At 46.1% G+C, this 24,889-nt stretch overlaps 1 protein-coding gene across 4 annotated transcripts in view; it reads left to right on the top strand.

Annotated features, from left to right (window-relative positions):
- The window catches only part of para (sodium voltage-gated channel paralytic), a 239,893-nt gene that overhangs the window by 196,667 nt on the left and 18,337 nt on the right, over positions 1–24,889 (top strand). For 2 of the 4 annotated variants that reach the window (XM_075680914.1, XM_075680912.1), the window contains exons 19-24: positions 1,877–2,084; positions 2,208–2,329; positions 3,607–3,808; positions 7,881–8,161; positions 9,527–9,700; positions 19,613–19,735. In XM_075680914.1, coding sequence (XP_075537029.1) covers positions 1,877–2,084; positions 2,208–2,329; positions 3,607–3,808; positions 7,881–8,161; positions 9,527–9,700; positions 19,613–19,735 — 1,110 coding nt within the window. Of the gene's footprint in view, positions 1–1,876; positions 2,085–2,207; positions 2,330–3,606; positions 3,809–7,880; positions 8,162–9,526; positions 9,701–17,327; positions 17,451–19,612; positions 19,736–24,889 lie in introns of all 4 variants that reach the window. The other 2 variants (XM_075680915.1, XM_075680913.1) reach the window with 1 other exon arrangement.

Here is a 24,889-nt window from a genome sequence, read left to right as displayed (position 1 = left end):
CAGAATCGACATTTATTCACGCATTGCAAATCTTGCATCATTAACTGTGATACAACTAGTGAGGTTCCTACAGTCTAATATTGCAAATGTGCTCGTTCTCTATGCATAGTTGACCCGCCGTGGTCGAGGTTGTGGGCGCGAAGTGGCATTCCTTTGTTTTGTTGCCCGACTATGTTCACGCTATTTCTTTACCCTATGTGTGAAACGCCGGGGCCTCATATCCGAGCAATCTCAAATTCCTATAACTATTGCACGATTGTAAGCCTTATAATTTCTAATGAGCACAGGTTTGAGTCTGATGGATTATACCTACTACAGCTGAATGAGCCCCCTCAAGCACGATCATTCCCACTCGGATCGACATACGTAGTGCCGAGCTATATGCCTCTCTGAAAGCCGAGCCAGAGGCTAAACTTAGCTCCAATGGTGTCATGCGTTGCGCGACAACGGCGTTCGGTGCACGCAAATCATACATCATAGAGCAACGGCTTCTTTCCTCTACACATCCGTACCAAAGTAAGGCGCGCGGGTAATACGGTTGCATAGAAGTGTTTAATGACTTGCATCCTATTACAAATTGCTTTATTATTATCTGTCTACTTGCCTATAGCAGTAGCTAACATGAGTGAGAGAAGTTGGGCATATTCCTCCGTATGATTTATGCAGTGAATTTTATTCATTGTTACAATTAAAATTACAATGTTCAAGTACGGTAACTTAGACTTCTTGAGCATTGTCGTGCCAGAAAAGAAAAAAATTCGGGCCGAACCATTCATACGGTGGCGGATTAGCCTGCGAAGCTGCCGATCGCAGACCGAGCAGCTATGGTTAAACTCCGCGACCAGAAACATTCTCTCGAATTTGGAATTCGCCCCGGTGAAACTCGGAGGAGGTGGCAACTCAGGCTTCTGTCGCTTGGACGCAGACTTGAACGACCTAGGTCGACGCTTACAAGCGGCCCCAATGAGCGATCTTCATCGGTAGCTTGCGTGCGACGCCGGCGATTAGACTCTGCTCTCGCTGACGTTCTTCGGAGGCAAAGGCACTGGCCGCATACTCCGCTTTCCCACGGGCACGTTGTCGTTGGTTATACTCGCGTCGACGCCCCTCCTCGTACTCAGCTTGTTCTTTAGCCGCGCGCACAATGCGTGGTCTTCCCCCTATTCCCATTTTTGTTGGAGTTGCAACGGTTGCAGTGGTCTACCTCTGCAACGCACAGTCCCGTTCTTAGACCCTGCGGCTGCTACTGCGGCTTACGTCCCCGTGTTTTCCAACCACAACTGCCGCGCGGTTGTATTGAGAGCAGAAGCCAGCAGGCACGGCCGGCAGCAACGGCGCCCAGCGCGGGTGCACTCCCCCACTGCGCAGGTGCGGCGTGCGGTGAAATCACGTGTCCTTTCTTTCTGATGCCCCGTACTATCGTTCGTTATCATTTTTGTTCACTTTACGGACGTTATCCACCCGAGATACCACCTCCCCCCTACGATACCTCGTAGCGTCGCCATCATTTTTGTTCACATTATGGACGTTAGCCGGCCTAGATAGCCCCCTCCCCACCCCCCTCCAACGAGACCACGCATACAGCTAATTTATACAGGTCCGTCTGGTAAACAATTTCGCTGTAAAAATAAAAAGGAGTGGGCGTAGCTTCAAGTGCCATAATCAGCAAGCTGGTAATGTAAAGATGTGTTATACTATGGCTTGTAAACGATGCACTTAAAGTGGGCACCATGTGCCTGGCACAACTCGAAACACTTCAACGGCCGAACTGTGTGTTTACGACGTCCGCGTGACGGCACATTTTCACTCCGCCTTCGAATATACGGCAGCGGCGACACTATACACAGCTTAACCGCAGTGGTTGATCTCATTGCAGGCCTTTCGTCGGAAACCACGCAACCAGATCGGGGACCAGACAACAGACATTCGTGGTGGCGGCGCAGGCGAAGAGTTGGAGGCTGACCCGGGCGTCGCAAGAGAAGTGGTTCTCCTCGACGGCCGGGTGCCGATGCGAGACAAAAAGCCCCAACACAACAACGACCTCGAGGTTGTCGTTGGGGACGGCCTCGATATCGCCATTCAGGGTAACGTCAGAGCATCAGACTCATGTCGGTCACGATCTTTGCATTATAGCATTCTGCTAATGAACAGTCGTGTTTGTAGTTCCTCTAAGCTCCAACGGCTGTTTTCTACCGCTTTTATTCTAGGTGATGGCAAGGCCGTTAAAATGAAGTTGAAAAACAACTCAAAGCCTGTGATGAATTCTGTTTGGGTGGGACCTATGATCGAGCCTAAGAACAAGCAGCTAGAGAAAGACAACAAGGAAAAGGTGGGTCTCTTTTCTTGTACATTACGTTCTTGAGGATCCACGAGGAATACCTGTTCTTTCTTACATTAGGTGTAGAAAATTGGGAAGAGGCTGCAATTAAAGCGGGCTATTCCAAAATCCCAAAATCATTATTTAAGCTACAACAAAAAACTAAAAGCAAGAAGAAATTATCAACAAATACTACATACAGACGAACACGTGACAAACACACAGAGTGCCTCTAGGGGCACCAGCACCGAAACGACAGTCCAATACCAATGGGACGGTCACATACAAAGGAATGAGAGCCCACACAAGACACTTAAAGTGCACATATATAAGAACAGCAATGCCACTACATCAATGCGTTACCAAAGAAGCACAATGTACAGAAGACGAAGCACATAATTTCACCTATAAACTCTCCATAATATTAGTGTCCACTAATAAAATCGCGAAAGCTGCTCACGGCACGCCTCTGCTTATCAGGGGATAACGAGGGTCCGAGCACTTTGGTCACTGTTAGGGGATATCTGTTAAGGACGTTCACATGGTCACGCGGACGAACGCACCAACGGTCCTATCGAGGAGACTGTATGACAACATGATCCGCTGAAGCGTCTATGTTATCAAATAAACTACAATGTGAGGACATTCTTCCTTTGAAGCAACACAAGAAGAGAGGTGTGTGCACTACGTGAAAGTTAGACAATGGACGAGCGTCTCGAACGTGCGATCAATTTCGGTTTGGCGAATACCTGTGAATTGGGTCAACTCTGTAAAGGAGTGACGACCTCGTCTGTTCGTCGAGCCATGTTTTCTTGCAATGTTTATGCCGCATGGTGCGAACAACCTTCCTGAAGTCTGATGCAGAGAATGCCACGGGTCTCAGAGTATACTTAATGCGTATGCTACTTTAACGAACTTGTATGGGAGCGTCGAAAAATTTCTACTTTTCATTGCTGTTCTTGTTGTCGTTATTGTTGTTGTTCACTGTCGTACTGAAGCATTAGTGCATCGAGAAAAATGGTGAGTATTTTGGAAGTTTAGCTTAACTTTATTTTAGTCAGTCTTCTCAATCCCTTTATTTGACATTTCACTTTTAATTAAGCTCACCATAGGTTTTACAGAGCTAAGTAGGCCTTTTAATCCTAATTTATTTATTTATTCATTCATTCATTCATTCATTCATTCATTCATTCATTCATTCATTCATTCATTCATTCTACATGAGAGGGTTCAAGAAAGCAAATGAAGGGATTCCCCAGCGGATTGAACAGCCAACATTCCCTTCGCAGGAGAAAGAGGCGCAGGGTAATAAGGTGTACCCGCAAAAGGACGAGGATACCCTCAGCGAAAAGTCAGCGTCCAGCCCCAAGGAGAAGGCCCTCCTTGTGAACAAGCCGTCCAAAGACCTTAGCAACAGTTCCCTGTATCTGGGGAATAACCTCGAGGAGGAGAAGAAGGACGCCAGCAAAGAGGACCTCGGTACTAAGGAAGGTATGCCGCTGCTTAAGCCTCGCATTTGTTTCATACTCCCTTTCCCATCCCTGTGTCAGGCCTTTAGTCAATTAACATTTCTTACGAAACGGCTCCGATACAATCGTCTGTACTATTCGACACAAAAGTGTGTTTTAATGCGAATGCATTATACGGCCCATTACGCGAAATTGCGTCGGCGTAGTCGGCGCGACCAAAAGGTGGCACCAAAAATGGCCGACGGCGCAAAGAGTAAAAAAATCACCGCCCAAGCACTCCATACAGATGGTTAAAGGGTCACTAAAGGTTAATATTAAGTCAACGTGAACTGTTGAAATACCAGCCCAGAAACCTCGAAACACTTGTTTCGTGCGAAGAGACTTCTTTTAAGAGAAAATGCGTTCCGAAGCGTCCGCGCGTACCTCTAGCGCAGTTCAAATCGCCCGCCCTCCGATCGAGGAGTGGTGACGTCATGGTCTCATAGTGACGTTGTGCCGTCGGTGAGTAAAGCAGAAACCACAGACGGTGCTACGGCTTTTCTGCGCAAAACGTAAACGCGCGGCCAGAAACAGATCCAAGACAGAGGCGACCGCAGCGCGAAAGCAGAACTATGGTGGCTAGCGGAAGGGAAAGCGCGCGACGATAAGCCGGTACTTTATTTTATGACGCCAACTTTGACGCTCGTTGCAATGGACCACCCTGACAATGACACATTGGCTCGCGATGCTGAGCTCGACTTCAGCGATTTAAGCACTGGGGAACGTGACCTGCTGCTGAGGGCTCACGCTGCCGGCGTCGTTGCGTTCTACTAGGACGGCAACTGTATTGTAGAAGTGTGCGAATATGTCATGGCTGTACATATTCGCACATTTGTAGCTTTTCCTTCGTGAAAACCAAACGCCACACTCACCGCTCCGTCTTCGATCTGCAGTTGTTCTTGCGCTTCGGGGAATGCAGGCAAGGCTGACGGAACAGCGCTACGGGAAAGCATTGCTTTGAAAGGCACTCCACACGACTTCAGTAAGTCGGCGTTGAACTCGTAATCCTCTGGACGTAAGTGCAGCGAGCACACTACGTGATTTTTCGGCTCTTTTCTAACGCGATGTGGCAAAGGTACGGCACTTAATTCCGTCTTAATTTGAAATGATCTTTTTAATGCGAGTAGTTGAGCACTAGTGACATAAATTATGATGAGGAGTGCCATCGTCATCGGGCTAGTACCGGATATCGCTGGGGGGTCTCAAATTCTGTCATGCATTTACCTCAATTTCTCAGTTACTAAGGTTCTGTTCGCGATTATATTGACGCCTTAGACGTTCTAGAACATTGCTCTACCACTTTAACTTGACCTAATAGTAACCTTTAGTGTCCCTTCAACTAGTGAAGCTGGAACTTGCGGCCCCGATGTTTATCACTGGGTTAATCCCGGCGATTCATTAAACGAAGGCTTGCTAGGCTGCCGGATCCTCGGTGCGCAGCTGCTGCTTCCGCTCGGCTGCACGGGCCTGTTCTTGTGTCCGGGCTGCAGCATAGGCACGGCATGGACGAGCTCATTCCTGGTTCTGCTCGCGACATTGCTGATCGAAAGCTGCCTGCTCCTCAGGAGTACGTATGACGCGTGGCCTACCCATTTCAAAGCCGGAAACTGCTGCGACGGAGAGCAACGCCGTCACTACTGGCGCAGCCAATCACACGCCTCTCTTTCTATTTTTTTTTCGGGCGTGCGCAAGATGTTGTGCAGGAGGAGTTTTCAGCGCACAGGCGACAAACGGACAAGTCGGCTAGCCATATACAGCTGCGCTGTAAAACAGCAAAGCTCGGATTGTGTCAAATTTCTCAGGGAGCATCCCGCAAGCAAAGTAAATTGATGGCTTGGACAAAAAAGAAAATTGGTACATTTCGGTCTGGGTGAGAATCGAACCGGGGCCTCCGCAGTGAGAGACGAGCACACTTCGCCGACACCACGGCGACCTTTTTTTATTACCTGCATTACAACGCAACGCAAACGCGTACAAAGTAGGTCACTTGGTGCAGAAAAATAATATTACATCATTTCGAGAGACTGTACATATTTAAAAGGCCCTCAAAGAGGATACCACAGACACCAAACTGTCAAGCTCCTAAAACCACGGTCGTGGTTCAATCATGTGCTTGAGGGCATCAAGCGTGTACCTAAGACTTTCCCTCAGGTGTTCCCTCGCAGACCTTTCATCTACGCGGGCATTCCTGATATCCATACGCGTTTTCCACACGCTGCTCATACACAAAAGCATTATCAAGTCAGCCGGCACTCCCCCTGCGTCTGCGCATGGTAAGAGCCGAATACCGAAAGGACTTAACGTCAGTTCTTTCTCCAGAGTTCGATTGAGAACGTCCCACAAGAAAACGGAATCATGGCAATCCGAGAAGATGCGCTCAATAGTTTCAGGTTTCTTACATATGATGCAGTTAACAGACCATGGAACAAAGAAGCCCTTGCTTTGTAGCCATGGCTTCACAAGGAGAGTGGCCGAAAGCAATTGAAAAAAGAAGGTTCTCGCTGAAGATCTAACCGGCATTTTTAACGCGTTTCAGCACATTGCGTTGAGGTCCTAAGTTATACATCGTGCGTTAAACAGAATGCGGCAAGAAAACATCAACCAGATCACTATACAGTTTCTTACGCGTCACAGAAATCGAAAATTCATTCGAAAAATGCGCTTTCAGTTAAGAAAAGGACATAACAACTTCCCTCAGAAAGCCAATTGGTGTTCGAGTTTGTTCATTTATTGATGAGACAACCCACTCAGGCAAGCAAAAACTTAATTTCACTTGAATAACAGTACGCAGAAATATATCGCTTTGGTCCCTTAAGAAAAAGAACCTACAAACAATTTGTTTCAAAACCAGATGTGTTAGCCCTATTCCTCCGTTCTTCACCGAATGAAACAAGTTTCACCTGCTAGTTCTTTCCCAAGTGGATCCCCATATGTATAGCGCAAACACTCTGTGAAGTTTCTGCACCGAAATTCTTGCCATGCATAACGCTTGTAGTACATAATGCGCCGTTGAAGCTAAAAACAAATAGCAAACACTAGCTCTTGAAAACGACGAAAAATTATGCCCGCCCCACTTTTCTGTCTGACCTTTAACTTTCTTTTTTCTTCAATCCAATACGCGGCACTGTCACGATAATGTTGTAATGGCACCCCGAGATATTTTCCAGGGGTAACGCTCCAGTTCATATTGCAAAAATACTCGGGCGCCTGTGGCCAGCTGCCATGCCATAAACCTAGGCGAGAACCCCAGATGGTCAAAATTTCCGGAGTCCTCCACTACGGCGTGCCTCATTATCAGAAAGTGGTTTTGGCACGTAAAACCCCATAATTTAATTTTTTAATGAACCTAGGCACTTAGTCCAGCTGACCATATTTCCAATTGCGGTGCAAAAAGAAACAGCCTCTTTCATAGTTTCATTCACACTTTCTGCATCAGGGCAGAAAATTGCCACGTCATCTGCGTAAGCCAAAATTCTAGTCTCAATTCCTGCGTAGATAAACCCACGAATGGATTAGCTTTTATTTATTTTCAAACAAAACGGCTCTAAATACAAGGCAAATAATAGAGGCGACGAACAGTATCCTTGTTTTACTGGACGGCTTCACGGTCCTCGTTGACAAAAGGTGTGCCTAGTGTGTGCGTCATTGCACACCTAACGGCGCAGCCAACGGGGAGGAGGTGGTGCCACGTCATGACTGTATAAAAAGAGTGTATAAAATAAAAATCATTAGTGTCCAATTGAAAGGCACTGAGCTGTCCAAGTTACGAATCCCTCGTGGCCAAGCGAGCGCGTTGAAACGCTTGGCGCGTTTTGATTTGGCCTTACCGAGGCGCTGGTAGAATGCGGGCGAGAGCTTGCACGGACAATAAATGCGCGGAAAAAGAAACATTTCACCAAAAGGACTATAATGGTTCCGCATTCCCACACGTAAGCAATATTAAGTGTTTCTGCCAAATTTTCTTTTGTCATGGCATTAGCATCCACGTATCCATACAGTTGTCTTTCCCACTTGCCCAATTCGGCGCTGAGCCATTCATCCCTCGAATCGCGCAGGAGAAGAAGCCCCCGCCGAAGAGCCCATCAACCCGGACACGGAAGATGTGGATACAGACAAACTAGAAACGGCCACCTCGGACATCATCATCCCCGAGTTGCCAGCCGACTGCTGCCCCGATTGGTGCTATACGCGCTTCGCCTTCGCTTGCTGCTACGACGAGAGCAAGGTATTTTGGCAGCGCTACAAGATCGTGCGCACCAAAGTGTTCGCGCTCGTGGAACACAAGTACTTCGAAACCATCGTCGTCGTTCTCATTCTCACCAGCAGCCTGGCGCTGGTAAGTTCATCGCTTTGTTTTGTTACGCCGCCTCCATTTTGTCAGGAGAAAATGTGCCTAGATCAGCACGGGTGTGCTCCAATTTCGGCCAATTACCTGTTAAGAGAGCTTCAAGTCAAAGTAATGGAACGCATTTAAAACCCTTGTTCGCGGCATCACGCCTGCTCATGTAGCGGCGCTGAATTGGCGCCCAAAGGTAGTTTGCCCCACGATATCGTTTGCACCGTGAGAAGTCGCCAAGGCTGCTGACGGCATGCCTCTTCTAATCGCCGTCCAAGCACTCGCGTATCTGACAGAAGGCGTCAGACATTAAATCCCATTGGGAGAATTCTGCACAACTCCTATTTAATAGAAATGACAGCCAAACTTGCACATAAATTTAATTAGTGGAACGCATAACACTGAACATGGCTTCCAAAGGACGATGGTGGCGTGCCTCTGATTATCAGGGTCCAAGCACTGACAGACGGCGTCTGACAGCCGAACACCATAGTCACTGAGCCGCCGCCGCGGGTACAGTGCAAAAATTTCTTTATTATTATTATTATTATTATTATTATTATTATTATTATTATTATTATTATTATTATTATTATTATTATTATTGCGATAGCGAATATATAGACACTCCAGGCGAATTTTTGCCGTCGACGTCGGCGTCGCCGTGTAGTTCCGTATAATGTCGAAGTGTGATAAGATTGCGGACGCGCTCTGTGCGAGGGAAAGCATGCGAGGGTGAGCCGATAAGGATGGTGGCTTGTAACAGCTGTGTCTTCTCGCGCGCTCAAGGGAGGAAGGCGGGGAGGGCGCGCGCCGGCTTTTCGCGCGCGTAAGCAGCGGGAATTGTGCGCACATCTCCAGCCGCGGCCGCACCTGGCGCGGCTAAGCCGGCCGGCCGCGGCGCGGCCGCACGCGTCCTGTACTGGTGGCAACCTGCGGTGGGTTCGAAGGCTAGTCGACCGGAGATAGCTGACGGCGTCGTGTGCGCTGTGCTTTCGCGCGCCTTGTTCGCGTTGGACCGAGACGGAGCACGAAGGGGATTCACGCTCCGTTGCTTCCGCTCATCATCACGCGAGCATTCCAACAGCGGGAGTTTGGGGTTCTCAAGTTAGATGTGCACATGTTTGCCTGTGCGCGTATGATACCGTGCTTGTAATTCTAGTTACTAAGCAAATGTTTACAGCACATTGTACAGCTACTGAAAATACAAACCTTACTGCGTATAGCTGTCTAATAATTTGCTATCTCAATAAAGGCTTCGCCTTATGCGGCAAAACGCGACTTTTTTTATTTTTGCTCGTGTAGACATTTGCTGTCAGTGCTCCCCTGCCACGTTTCACATGTCTTTCACTTCTGTCTTGGCAGGCGCTCGAAGACGTCAACTTGAAAGACCGACCTATGCTCAAGGCTGTCCTCACATACACGGACAAGTGCTTTACAGTGATTTTTTTCTTCGAGATGATTCTCAAGTGGGTTGCCTTTGGCTTCAAGAAATACTTCACCAATGCCTGGTGCTGGCTGGATTTTGTCATCGTGCTCGTAAGTGACCGCACATCAGCAATGCTCGTTCATTCGAGAATTCGCCCAGCTGCGGCATGCATAAATAGCATTTCTCATAGCGTACTGGTCCTCATAAACACACAGTAACTATAAGTTCACGTTTTCAAATGCACATGTGAATCATTAGTGCTAATTAATACAGGTTTGTAATGGCTTCGGCCTCAACGCAACGCACCTGTGGCTATGTCATATTTTCTTAGTAGCGTTCTACATAATAAAAGATTCAAGAATGACTTTTGTTACTATGTAGGATCCGGCAAGACAATACTAAAAGCAGCAACGTCCTGCGTTATATTGCCTCGCATATACGCATTTTCACTCAAAGACATTGCACAGTAAATCCTCGTCACAAATAAGTGGTCGATACAGGAAACGGAATTTTTTATAGACAGTACATAGTTTGCTAAAAGTATAGATGCCCTAAAACAGCCACAGTAGTGCGGGAAGTCGGCTTCATCTTGGTGGGAATTCCTGAAACTCATTCTGAAACAAATCTGCGCTTTACAACGTCGACAAGCCAGATTTTTATTTTGAAGAAACAAAAGGACGCAAGCAGCTGATTCAACCAACAATTAGATGATTCAACCTAATTAGATGCGAAAATCGATTTCAATATGTATGACATATTATAAGCCTTCATTATCTGGACCTGCGCAATGCCGGTAATAAGACATGGCACCGCTTGGCCCGCTACATGACACTCTTTCAGTCTAATAGCATGCGATGTGACAATGACCTTCAAAGTTCAAGCGTAGTAACATCTGTCATGCTATGTGCATTTGAAACACTCATAGCTCGTTCAGCATTGGGCTGGTTCATTGGGCTGGCATTCAACATCTTTGTTTGGTTGACAATGAAAATACTCGTCAAGGCGGTCGTATGCAAGGTTATAATGCAGGAGTTAACTGCTTCAGCTTCGCTTGCATGCACCAACCTTCGAATATTGTAATCGTACTCTTGATGATAACTATTAGTTAAATGACTAACTATTAGTCTAATGTCTGCCTAACTAGTAAAATACAGGGTGTCCCAGCTAACCTTAACCAGAGCTCAAAGATATGTCGCTGCACTCTAGGACGACGCGACCAAATGCATGTTGCTGACTATTGTATGTAGTAAGTCACTATGCTTCAACAAAAACACTCTCTCACCAGAACAGGAATTGGCCTCCCTGGTGCAGTATTCGTCCGCTACCTCCCTCATGACTCCTGTAATTAATCCGTAACCCTCACTCCCCGGTGACTGTGGAGCACTTGACCAAATCGACGGTCAGACCTGCGACGCTGCAGAGGGTGCTAAGAATCTCTGGACCCGGACAGGCAGCCACTGGAAACCGAACCTGGCGACGTTCAACACACGAACCCTCTCGAGTGAAGTTAGCTTAGCAGGACTCTTTGAGGAATTATCGGGCACTGCGTGGGATATTATTGGCCTTAGTAAGGTTAGAAGAACTGGGGAGGCACATACAGTGCTGAACAGCCGCATCATCTGCTACAGAGGACTTCCAGATAAGAGACAATACGGGGTAGGATTCCTTATCTATAAGGATATAGCGGGCAACATTGACAAGTTCTACAGCATCAGTGGGAGGTTAGAAGTAGCCTTCCTGCACCAACAAGCACAAGTTGGAATCAGTTGGCGTAGCACAGGGGAAATTAGAGATCACAGGGAGAGGCCTTCGTCCTGCAGCGGACAGGAATACATTATGATGATGATGATGATGATGACGACGACGACGACGACGACGTCGATGATGATGAGCAGTAGTCGTAATAAAACTCAGTACCAGGTATATACTAAAGGCAGTACAAGCCTACGCTCCAACCTCCTGTCACGATGGTGAAAATATTGAATCAGCGATGAGAAAAGTGCAAACTCATTATGCTGTAGCCCTGGCCGACTTCAATGCAAAAGTGGGGGGGGGGGGGAAGCAGGCTGTCAACGAGCAATTGGCAACTGCGGCATAGATTATAGGAACACTAAATGAGAGATGATTGTTGAATTCGCAGGAAGGAATTAGCTTCGAATAATAAATACCTTCTACAGGAAGCGTAGCAACGGTAACTGGACCTGGAAAAGCCCTAAAGCAACTTATTCTTTTCTGCGAATTCTACTGTCAATTCTCCTCTAGTGTTCCCAGAATCGATGCCGTAGTTGTCAACTGCTTGTTCACCAGCCTGCTTTTTCCCCACTTTTGCATTGAAGTCGGCTATGACTACAGTATACTGAGTTTGCACTTTTCCCATTGCTTATTCAATATGTCCACCATCGTGGCCGGAGGTTGCAGCGTAAGCTTCATCATCATCATCAGCAGCAGCAGCAGCCTGGCTACGCCCACTGCAGGGCAAAGGCCTCTCCCATACTTCTCCAACTACCCCGGTCATGTGCTAATTGTGGCCATGTTGTCCCTGCAAACTTCTTAATCTCATCCGCCAACCTAACTTTCTGCCGCCCCCTGCTACGCTTCCCCTCTATTGGAATCCAGTCCGTAACCCTTAATGACCATCGGTTATCTTCCCTCGTCATTACATGCCCTACCTATGCCCCCCCCCCCCCATTTCTTTTTCTTGATTTCAACTAAGATATGATTAACTCGAGTTTGTTTTTCTCACCCAATCTGCTCTCTCCTTATTTCTTAACGTTACACCCATCATTCTTCTTTCCATAGCTCGTTGCGTCGTCCTCAATTTAAGTAGAACCCTTTTCGTAAGCCCCCCAGATTTCTGCCCCGTAAGTGAGTATTGGTAAGACACAGATGTTATACACTTTTTCTCTTGAGGGATAATGGCAACCTGCTGTTCATGATCTGAGAATGCCTGCCAAACGCACCCCAGCCCATTCTCATTTTTTCTGATTATTTCAGTCTCATGATCCGGATCCGCAGTCACTACGTGCCCTTACCACTTCTAGTTCCTCGCTACCTATCGTAAACTGCTGTTCTCTTCCGAGACTGCTAAACATTACTTTAGTTTTTCTGCAGATTAATTTTTTAGACCCACTCTTCTGCTTTGCCTCTCCATGATTTTTTCAAGTCTTTGGCGTCCCCCTTTCTTATGGATTAGGATTATGTTAGCGTTCTTCCAAGATTCCGGCACGCTCGAAGTTATGAGGCATTGTGTATATAGTGTGGCCAGTCTTTCTAGAACAATGTTCGCACCATTTTTTCAACAAATCTGCTGTTACCTGATCCTCCCCAGCAGCCTTCCCCCCTTTTGCATAGCTCCCAAGGCGTTCTTTACTTCTTCCGGCGTTACTTGCGGGATTTCAAATTCCTCTAGACTATTCTCTCTCACATTATCGTCGTGGGTGCTACTGGTACTGTATAAATCTCTATAGAACTCTTCAGCCACATGAACTATCTCATCCATATTAGTAACGATATTGCCGGCTTTGTCTCTTAACGCATATATCTGATTCTTGCCTATTCCTAGTTTCTTCACTGCTTTTAGGCTTCCTCCGTTCCTGAGAGCATGCTCAATTCTATTCGTATTATGGTTCCTTATGTCAGCTGTCTTACGCTTGTTGATTAACTTAGAAAGTTCTGCCAGTTCTATTCTAGCTGTAGGGTTAGAGGCTTTCATACATTGGCGTTTCTTAAAGAGATCTTTCGTCTCCTGCGATAGCTTACTGGTATCCTGTCTAACGAAGTTACCACCGGCTTTTATTGCTCATTCCTTAATGGTGCCCATAAGATTGTATTTCATTGCTTCAACACTAAGGTCCTCTTTCTGAGTTAAAACCGAATACCTGTTCTGTAGCTTGATCCTGAATTCCTCTATTTTCCCTCTTACCGCTAACTCATTGATCGGCGTCTTATGTACTAGCTTTTTCCGTTCCCTCCTCAAGCCTAGGCTAATTCGACATCTTATCATTCTATGCTCGCTGCAGCGCACCTTGCCGAATACGTCCACATCTTGTATGATGCCAGGGTTAGCGCTTAGTATGAGTTCTATTTCATTTCTAGTCTCGCCTTTCGGACTCCTCCCCTTACACTTTCGGTTATCCCGCTTGCGGAAGAAGGTATTCATTATCCGCAAATTATTCCGTTCTGCAGACTCTACTAATAGCTCTCCCCTGCTATTGCTAGAGCCTATGTCATTCCCCCACTGACTTGTCCCCAGCCTGCTTCTTGCCTACTCTGGAATATAAGTCGCCCATCAGTATAGTGTATTTTGTTTTGACTTTACCCATCGCCGATTCTACGTCTTCATAGAAGCTTTCGACTTCCTCGTCATGATGACTGGACGTAGACGCGTAGACCTGTACGACCTTCAATTTGTACCTCTTATTAAGTTTCACAGCAAGACCTGCCACCCGTTCGTTAATGCTATAGAGTTCCTGTATGTGGCCAGCTATAATCCTTATTAATCAGGAATCCGACTCCTAGTTCTCGTCTCTCCGCTAAACCCCGGTAGCACAGGACGTGCCCGCTTTTTAACACTGTATATGCTTCATTTGTCCTCCTAGCCTCACTGAGCCCTATTATATCCCGTTTAATGCCCGCTAATTCCTCCAATAGCACTGCTAAGCTCGCCTCACTAGATAACGTTCTAGCGTTAAACGTTGCCAGGTTCAGATGCCAATGGCGGCCTGTCAGGATGCAGAGATTCTTAGCGCGCTCTGCTGCGTCACAGGTCTGACCGCCGCCGTGGTCAGTTGGCTCCGCAGCTCTTGGGGACTGAGTGCCGGAGTTTGATTGTTGTATTCATATAGGAGGTTGTGGCCAAGTACTGAACCAGGGTGGCCAACCCTGCTCTGGTGAGGGAGTGCGTTGCCGGTTCTGGTCACCAGGATCAGGCCGCACTCCAGGCCTGTTTAGGCAATTTTATCAACACGCGGATTCTTTTTTTAATCCAGTGGAAAATTGCCCACCACTGGGATTTTAGCCACGGTCCTTTTGCATGCGAGGCGGATGCTCTACCTCTACGCCACCACTGCAACCTCAGCGTAGGCTTCTCCTACCTTTATTCTATACCTCGTACTCAGCCTTATTACGACTACTGCTCATCGTCGTCGTCGTCGTCGTCGTCATCATCATCATCATCTTCATCATCATCATGTCTTGATCTCCGCTGCAGGACGAAGTCCTCTCCCTGCCATCTCTAATTTCCCGTGTACTGCGCCAACTGATTCCAACTTGTGCCTGTTGGTGCAGGACGAGTACTGCTACCCACTCATTGATGATGTAGAATTCGTCAGTGTTGCCCGCTATATCCTTATATATCAGGCATCCAAACGAAAATAGCACTTAGCAGGTTTCGCTGGTGCGACAGGGCAGCGCGACGCAGGCGTTGGCTGTGCGATTGACACCAGCAACCGTTATCGCTTGCGCTGCGATAACGGTTGTACTGTCGCTTTCACGCGGCAGCACACCCGGCTAAATGCTATGTTCGGTTGTACGCGGAACGTTTGAGAGCACTGCAATCACGGCATGCAAGCGGGCATGCCACGTGGTATTGCTTTGTGTTTCGTGGGCATCTGCAATAAGGGAAAAAAACTAATACTCAAGAGATGGAAAGTTAGGAACTATTTAATCGAACGTTTTGCAAACCGCCCGACAGCTTTCTCACTGAAATTTTTGCCTAGCTTTGTTGCTTCAAAAGTTCGTTAATTAAGCTTGACTAATTAGAAATTAAGCAGAATCAAAGAATACAGTGTGACTTACTACATGAGATAGTCATCACCATGCATTTGGTCACGTTGTCTTAGGGTGCATCGGCATATTTTTAAACTGTGGCTAAAGTTAGCTGGGACATCCTGTATAATTATAAAGAAAGAAAAGGTCTTTCTTATCTTTGGCTCTTTAAATGCAATGTAGCCCGTGCAAGCATCCAATCAAGCAGATTACTCAGGTAATAAACTACGTAACAAGGCTGCAAGGAGAGTATAAAACATGAAGGGTACGATTCAAATGCGGAACTTTCTTTTTCACTTTGCCGGTTGGTTCACCATATGTGTGATACTATTACTACAAGTTCAAAAGTGACATGTGAGCATCGCTACCAGACCGTTAGCAGCCGCTAATAACTACTGAAATTTTCAGACCATGGAATTACTCTGGGCACAATCCTGCAGCCTGACATTTGAATTTTTTTACGAAAGCACAGTTCATTCAAACTTAACGCTTATGGACCTACTTTAACTGAACTTTGCCAAAATGTGCAGTTAAAACGAATGTGGGTGACCTACACAGGTGCCAAACACAGATTTGCCGCATGTAAGGAGGCCTCTGTCATAATTAGGAGCCTCAGTCATTCATGTCGTTAGACGTCCTGTTTGACTGGCCGACCGTCTCTGTTTGCGAACAGCTTTGTGAATCTGGGGTTCTGTCGCTTTGGCATCAGTGACTGCGACAAATGCACGCGGTAAACCATAACGCTCTTAACAAGAACGGCTCCTCGAAATAGCAGCTAACCTAACATTGATACGTGCATTAGAGAGAACTGAAATCGGTTTATAAATTATGTGTATGCATTTGACCTGTGTTGATGAGAGGGCTATGAAGAGGCGACCTGGTGGCATGACCCCAACTGTGTCCGCAAAGTATATTACGCAAACATCAATAATATAGAAATATAATCCCCCGAAAAGAGGTTCCAGCTCTCAAGTTCACATTATCGATTCGACTGTAATCAAACTTACGACCAAAGGTCGCTCTCTTGACCGCTCTCTCAACGCCCGTATCGCGCAAATGTACACAAAGGAAATGAGAATGAATACGAACGCGCCCTACCTCAGTGTCCACCAGTAACAAACACGAACTCGTCTTGTGCGCTATTGGCCTATCTTTGATCCGAATGAACCGCAAGAAGCTAGAATAGAGTACAATTTTTGTGCAGCTCACAAATCTGCGCATCACACAAAAATGAGTAACTACATTTAAGGCATTGTGACCTTTAATGGTATAATGTAATATAAGAAGGATCGTTTATTGGCGTAAAAAAATGAGATGAATTTGGCTATCACCACTGTGAAATATTTCAAAGCTTTAGTACGCAAACGTAAGAAATAACCTGATAAAAAGCGATGGTTACTCTGCTGGTATTACAGCAATCTACATGTGCAGCCAGTATGTTTTGCTAACACGCCATTAGAGCTAATAGTACTACGTAGATTTGTAAATTTCTGTGACGCTTCCAGCTCTTCAATGCTGTGGAGATTGAGGAGCAGAGTTCTATTCACGCATAGGACAATCAGTCAATCAGTCAATCAGTCAGTCAGTCAGTCAGTCAGTCAGTCAGTCAGTCAGTCAGTCAGTCAGTCAGTCAGTCAGTCAGTCAGTCAGTCAGTCAGTCAGTCAGTCAGTCTTTCACTGAGTCTGTCAGTCAGCACTCAGCGGCCCCCGATCTTTAAAAGAAGGAAGTTACAATGGACCCTGCGGCAAACTGGACCCATTTATACGGGCGAGATTTCACTAAACAGCCAGCGTATGCTCGCGCCACTGCCATGTCGTTCGTATTCTGTTCTCACTACCTTTGTGCTTCCGCCTTCTGTGCAGTGCCGCCTTGTTGTTTTCGCTTTCTCTTTCCCCGAGGCCTCGTCGTTCGGCCTCGGTTCTTCCTTGCCCTTTCCACCCAACAACCACACCAACCTGCCTCCGTCCCAGGTGTCCTTCTTTAACATGGCCGTAGCCATGATGGGCTATGGACGAATCCCCGCCTTTAAAACCATGCGCACCCTACGAGCGCTCAGACCTCTGAGGGCGATGTCCCGCCTGGAGGGAATGCGCGTAAGTAGCCACACACCAACCACCCAGGTTAGGGCGCACTCACATGCACACACACATACCACACACATACTTCATTCATCTCTCAAGGTCTGCCACGGCAGGCGTTGTGAAGCACACATCAAGATTCTGTGTACGTGCACCTGCCCGCTGCGCTTGCCAGCCAGGCAGCTGGCGCCTCCGAATGCAGCTACGTCGCGTGCGTCAAGTTCGCTCGAGCCAAACTGTGTTCTTGTCAAGAAGAGCTCGACTGCGCCGCACTTTTCGCCTTAACACAGGTTAACTACTGACAGAGAACAAAACTTGAAGTATGCCAAGCCGTAAATTACTGGCAAACAAGGCGTCTAAAAAAGCACTTTACGATAACCGTGTGTATTTCAGCGACCTAAACTCTTGATGAGTTCAGCAAAACAAAATCCTGCGTCTCTTTAGCATCCGGCGCATGACATGATCATTATAGAGCAATTATAGGGCAAAATACTGCCGAATTATGAGCAGTATCAAGCTATCAGTAAAACTGGAGACATCTAGGCCTCGCGCTGCCAGCGTTCAAACAGCGCGGCACACATGGCAAGCACTGTGGGCAGAGCGCGGCACAGCGGATCATTTCACTCGCTAGAAGAAAAAAAAAAGGAGAGCATTGTTTGCCTCGCACTCACCTGCGGCGTGCGCACGCGCGCGCGTGTGTGTCGTGTCTGCTGTCCGTCTGTGGTGCTGTCCTAGTCTCGTGTGAGGCATGCGCCACGAATGGCTTCTGGTCGCAACTGCTCTCACCAGCCTTCCTCAGCTGTTCGTAGCTGTTGTTCCTACTGCGGCAGTAGCTTTGCAGCAGTAATGGCCAATGAAAGGAAAACATACTTTGACATGATTTACGGTAAGGACCACGTTTAAAAATAATTAGTGTAAAAGTTGTAGGGTGAACGTCGCTGCCAGCGGATGCCAGGCACTTGACAAGCATTATAGATGACGTGATGACGTGATGACCAGCATTACAAATTAGTTGGCGGCTGAGATATCAGTGTAAACAAGAGGTTTATTTTACAGACTATGGGAAGCGTATTTATTCTGCAAATTTTGCAATGATCGGGTCCTCATGTTTACATGTCAATAACTGACAATGTTTATCCAAAACGAACCCTCCAAAACCAATAAAACCCACTGTACACATCTCTTCATGTGAAATTTCAACGAGTACAAGCCTTTAGCCAATATTAGGTAGCAATACTTTTACGTAGCAAAGCGAACAGGCATGGGTTAAAAACTGGTGCGTTTGATTGATCTGTAGACTCCTAGTCCTTTACAATACCTTAGGGACTTTACAGTAGTCCGATTACGAAGACAGCATTCCATGCGCTAAATTGGCAATGTCAGGAAGAGTAGAAACAATGAAAATCCTTTAAAAAGGGTTCTTAGTGTCAAGTTCTCACCGGAAAGTCCTAGGTGGTACACCTCCAGACAGTAAACAATGAGGGAGGTTGGCGAGAACTAGCGGCGACGCATATGTCTTGTGTCTATGTTGTCCGTTGTCCTTGCTATACGTGGACGTTGTACAAGAAACAAGGGACACTTGGACGAATCAACAGCGACGCGATGCGCAGACTTTACACTTGTGAAGAGAATATTCACAAGATTCCTACTTTCGTCATTTAGTTCGGAGCAAAAACCATGAAACTTGGGGAAAAAAAAGCAATAACGCCAATGGAAGGACTTTCTGTTATGTATTACTTGAATCTGCGAAAAAACGTTATCCCACTTTAAGCGTAGCACGTCCCCGTAAACTCTCGAACAGTGCCACAGTAACACAAAAGAACACCATGATCTGGCATTTCGATACAGCTGATACCAACCCAGTCTCGTTCGCAATACGAAAAAATTCTGAGGTCATACGAAGCGAAATGCCAGGCTCACTTAGTGTGTCGAACATTTCGCGGACGTGGCCTACAAGCGTGACGAGCTCGTATTGCCCTCCGGTCCACGGGAGTGCATCCCAGTGCGATCCCCCCAATCCGCCCGTCCGTCCTCTCCCCGTCCCCCCCATTCCAAATGTCCCCCAGGTAAGTGACCCCCCTCCGAACCAAAGCCACCAGCGCAGAGCAGCGGGCGCGCACTGTCGCGCGTGCCGCACGCTTCGACCAACAGCTGCCGCGGACTGTTCCTTTCGCCAGGTGTCAGTGGTCAATCTAATCGCGTCAGCGCTGGGGGCGGGCCGCATCCAAGCCTTCAAGACGATGCGGACGCTCAGAGCCCTGCGACCACTCCGGGCTCTGTCCCGGTTCCAGGGCATGAGGGTGAGTAGAACGCACCGTGTGGGCTTGACATGCTCGGTGGTCGTTGTCGTCACCATGTCTGGTTTTGTGCGTGTCTGTGTGTAGGCCCGTGCGCACCTGCATTTATTACATGGGCGTTGTCGTCGCCGCGCTCGTGCTGGTCACAATGCTGAAGCACTGCGCCAAGAGCTTCGCTTCGACTAACTGATAGCACGGAAAGGGGCATCTATTGAGAAAGGCCGAGAGAGATAAATTACTCGCTAGTTTCTAAAATTTGGTCGAGATATATTGAGAACAAGAGCAAATTACTGGTTATCGCTAAACTGAAAGGGATGAGGCGTCACGGTCTGGTGCTACAACTGATGAAATGCGGCAGCTCCTGCATGCCTCTAAACTTTTCTACCGTTGCAAATGTGTCACATTATACAATATTGCACATAAGTTGATGGTCGTACTCGTGCAAAAAGCGCTAGCTTACGATAAAGTTACGAGGCTCGCACTGTTGCTGGTTCGTTATAATTTTTACGGTTAATTTGCCAATCGAATACGACGCGACCTTGTACGATGGGTCAGTTAGATCAGACTTTATATTGATACTGATGATAATGCATCAAGAACAAAGTTAAGAAACCAGCTCGCTAGCAGGAAAGATTAGTTATAGGGTGCAATTACTGATCAACAACAAGAAAGCTACCTTTACTGTGATGAGAGTTCTCAGTAAGGCGACCAGTATCACAAAGCGACGGCTTGCATTAAACTGGTCTTATATCCATAAAATTATTTACAAAACGAGGCCATGGTGCTGTTAAAACGAAAACTTTCGCCTTCTTTATTCTGCTGGAGTGTTTTTCCAAACAATAAGCAAACACCTACAGCTCTTTGGGTGACACCCAGAAGCACTAATATCCTAATTAAAAGTTTGCCGTAAGTAATTGATGACCAGCAAGCCCCGCCACGGTGGAATACTTAACATAGCGTAAAAATAAATCGCAAGAAAATGTAGTGCCACGTTGTAATTATTATGATCACATATTCACCATGTCTCTGTAATGATCAAGAAGTGCTTGTGCGACTTAAACGATGCTCCTAACGCAATGTTTCACCATTGGAATCGGGTGGTGTCGAAGGGGTAGTGGCTGCGCATAAGAGTAGTGGCGCTAAGTACAGAAGCCACATCGTAATTTCTTGTGCACTGTTTCCAACGCCTACCTTCCTACTGTACGGCTAATTCAAACCACTAAACAAGTTCTGTTGCTTTATTTCATTCATTATTTTTAATTAGCGTAACTAAGCGGCAGCGCAGGCAGCTAAGCCATCCCAACAACAGCGAGCAAGCACCATTCGGTTCGCACTTAAATACTATACAGCAGACATCAGTTTACAAACCAGAAAGTACGAATAGTTTTTTGTCAAATTGTATTCAACGTGAAATTAATCCACCAGTAGTCGAGATGTAGTCTATTGTAGGACAAAAGCACGTATAATAAAGGCATAGAACGTCTATTGTCACACAGGCACGACGTGCCGACTTTCAGCAGTAATTTTCTTTCCATAATGTGATTATGCATATCTTGTTTCGACTCCTACGATAAAACACACTTAAGTATCAAACTGTGCAGTGTTATAAAATGCTTGCTGATACATATCGCTTTATTATTTGCGCTTCCATGAAAGCGTAGGAAGCAACCGCAACGCCACCATAATGTATACAACGCGTATATTCTTTATCGCGATTTACATTCAGATAAAAGAGAAAGAAAGCTTTGCAAGTTGCTTCAGTGCGCTTATTGTGATTGGCACATGCCTTTATGCTGCTCGGTGGTTTCCTTTTTCACGTGCTTTTCAGCTTATGGCTGTTTCTCTACGAGCTATGTGTTGTGGATTGCGACCACAGCGCCTCTTTTTGGGAGCTGCCAAAACATTTTGCTAAGCGTGGCTGCAACAATGAAAGCTTGTTAAATATGTGCTAAACCAACGCGTTTCTGGACGTTTTCTTATCTCCTTCTTACTCTTCTAACCGTTTCCGTTTGACTCGCGCTGCTTTTGTACTAAATGTTCATACACCACCAAACACCACTTCCTTGATGCCCAGTGCGACGTAGAGTGCACGTTAGAGGACACATGCCCAAATAATACAGTAGGTTGTGTCTGTTACCGACGCACATTTAGTGCTCGTCTGCAATGCATCCGCACTTAGTACTTTCCCACCGACACCGAGCCCTTGCAAAAGTCAACTTTATGTTATGGTAGGCACAATGCTGCTGAGAATGCATCGATTAGTATGTGCGCGTTGACTGCTTCACTAATATGTTGAACACAATGTATGGCTGCAAACAGTTGGCTCAAGTGAGCGTGCTTCACATGTACATATGCCTGCGAAGCATGGTCAGAAACACTCACAACGAATGTATTGGCTATTTGTAAAATATAAACAGTCAATGTAGTGTTCACATTGTTAGAACACACTGAACACGTGGCCCCGAAGACAGCTCCTCAGGGACAAATTTGCACTTCACATTTAAACCACACCCATGTCTACATCCCGAGTCATTGACATGTCAGAGATCACTGACGTCAACTTCTTGTCGAGTTGACTTGCGGGGACTCGTGACGCTCGAACACCACACGATACATACAGTGTTCGTGCTTTGAGAGACTGGAATGCAATGCCTGTTTTACTATGTGACCCTGCATGCGCCTGAGCCTGCATGCGCTGACATTCCACACGCAAGCACCATCAATCCTGATTGCTGTTATTACGCACCAGGTAAGTATTTGTCGTTCGCAATTTTATCTTGCCGGTGAAACACTGTGGTGTTCCGTTCGTTCCAACCGTGCCCCTACTTCTAAGGTGAGCGACTCAACGATGTTTGTTCGTCGAGTATCGATGTCGCATGTTTGCGTGTTTCACGTCTCACAACACTGTTGTCAAACGAGTCGGCAACCTGGTGAACGGAGCAGCTCGCAATAATAAGTAAAACTGAGCAGCAATCGATAAGCCATAAGTTAGAAAATTATAAAGCTTGTGCGTGCAGTGCTTGACTTGCTCCGTTCTTGCCCAGTGTTGGCTATTCGTGGAAAAGGAAACATTTCAATGTACTACATAACTCACAACATCATCTTTTCCTCCTCATAAACAGCTCTTGCATCTAGTTTTCATTTATTGCCTCTAATTGTTTTGTTCTTCTGTATTCTTGTGAAATGTGCTCCTGAGCTTGTTTGGACATGTTGCTTTGTACGAATAGTAGAGTAGAACTTTTCGCACAATTTTTCCTATTATTTATTACTTGAAGAAATCCCTGCTGCATGAATATTTTAGATTAAACTTAATTATTTATTTTGGTTGTTTCATTTTTTATTGCCTCGAAGGTTAATCCTCCGATATGTTTATCGATAATAAAAAAATTTGCTCGTTTGTATAATATTGTCTGGTTAATTTTGCCTCTCTTCTATTTCTGCCGTGTGCATATGAACGCATGTTTATTTGAAGCAAGCAATCAACTCTGTAACACCAAATGCGTTGAGCGCCATGATACATAACTAACTTGAACACATTATGCAGCGAGCATGTTACAGCGAATCTCGATCGCATTCAGCATCAGGTCTTCGCTCTGATTTGTCTTACCAATGAACACTCTTGTAGTAACGCGTTTATTGAATACATTTAGCTACTTATACAGTCTTTAATTCTATTATTAGTTTTGTGCCAATGCTTGCATTCTTTGTGGTACACAGTTGTTGCTTAATCACTACTCACGTATTTCTCAACGTGGACTTAAAAATACAGTTTTCATAAATCTGGATAAACTATAGTAGATCCTATCGAGGCAGTCATGGTTCCACAGAGAAATCAAATAAAAATAAAACCATATGACAAGTGCTGTGAATTTTGGAAGACATTGAGTTTTTTTCTGAGCCGCTATCTTTTGCAATATATTGCATCTTGAGTTTTGAAATATACTGCATGCCAGTGGAGATCCATCATTTTGGATCTGCGCCAGTGGCTAGAAATGAAGCGGGCAACTCATTAGCACGTGTACCTTACACGTGCTTTCTTTACCGGCATTCATCAAGTGCAGCAGTGGCAGCGTACGTGGCAAAGTTGTAAACAGGAATAGCGGTGTTTTACACACACCTGGCGGCGCATGCTCGGAGGCAAGCACTCTTTCGCGGACGTCCTTTTCTAGACGCCAGAGACGTACACAAAAACCCCAGTTGTTGAATTTGACCAGAAAAGTCCGATTTTGTGCATCTGCACCCTTTTGTGAACGAGTTCGAGCACAAGTCGAAAACCCCTTCTTCAATTTGTCATCAACCCTAAAGTAGCAACCATGTCCCACGTTACAGGCTGCCACCGCAAAGGCATCGACCATCCTTGCCACTTGAATGGCAACACAGCCAAATAAGCAAATAAAGCATTGCCAGTAGAGGACTTCTGCATGAAAGCTATAACTTTCAACGCAACCAGGCATACTCGAGAGGTTACTCGCAAAATTCGCCTGCGGGCGTTGTTCGTGGTCAAAATTTACGTGCGTAGGAAGAACATCCAGGTCTACGCACACAACTCGTATTGTAAAAGATAGTGAAAATGCAATTTATGGAGAGCTTGTGAAAACAGCGATTCAAAACCACAAAGAATGCATAGCGTACAAGCATGCACAAGTTAGACACAGCTAACCCAATCAAGTACTCGTAATAAGTAATACGAATTCCCTTCTTCGCTAGATGAAAGAAGAGGTACATTCCTGCGTTCGCCTTGTTTGCAGAACTTCCTTTTTACAATAAATAAATTCTAGTGATAAGCTATCTGCGCAAACTTTCTTTCCTTTCACATGCTTACATGTTGTCAGCCACGCTTGATACTAGCACTACTACTCAGCCGCCTCCCCTCAGCGTCGTCCAAATTTCGATAATCCAGGCCACCTTCTACTCTTATTACTCTAATAACACAGTTCAAATCACGACAGCTCGTAAACGTTAAGTAACAAGGAAGGTCATATGATCTGTTGGTTGCTCACGATATCTCAATACACTGAAAGCCTATTCCTTGAGGCTCCAACTTTCATTTTTTCATGCGCCAAGTATACTCAGTAGAATCACTAGAATCCCTTGCGTTTCTAGCACTTTCATCAACCTAGACGGTTCAGTATAGTTGCGCCAGAAGGTCACGTACGA

This window comes from Dermacentor variabilis, chromosome 2, assembly GCF_050947875.1.
Source record: "Dermacentor variabilis isolate Ectoservices chromosome 2, ASM5094787v1, whole genome shotgun sequence".
NCBI lineage: Eukaryota > Metazoa > Arthropoda > Arachnida > Ixodida > Ixodidae > Dermacentor > Dermacentor variabilis.
The sequence above is the reverse complement of the archived record's forward strand: the minus strand, read 5'-3'. Positions and strand labels throughout refer to the sequence as shown.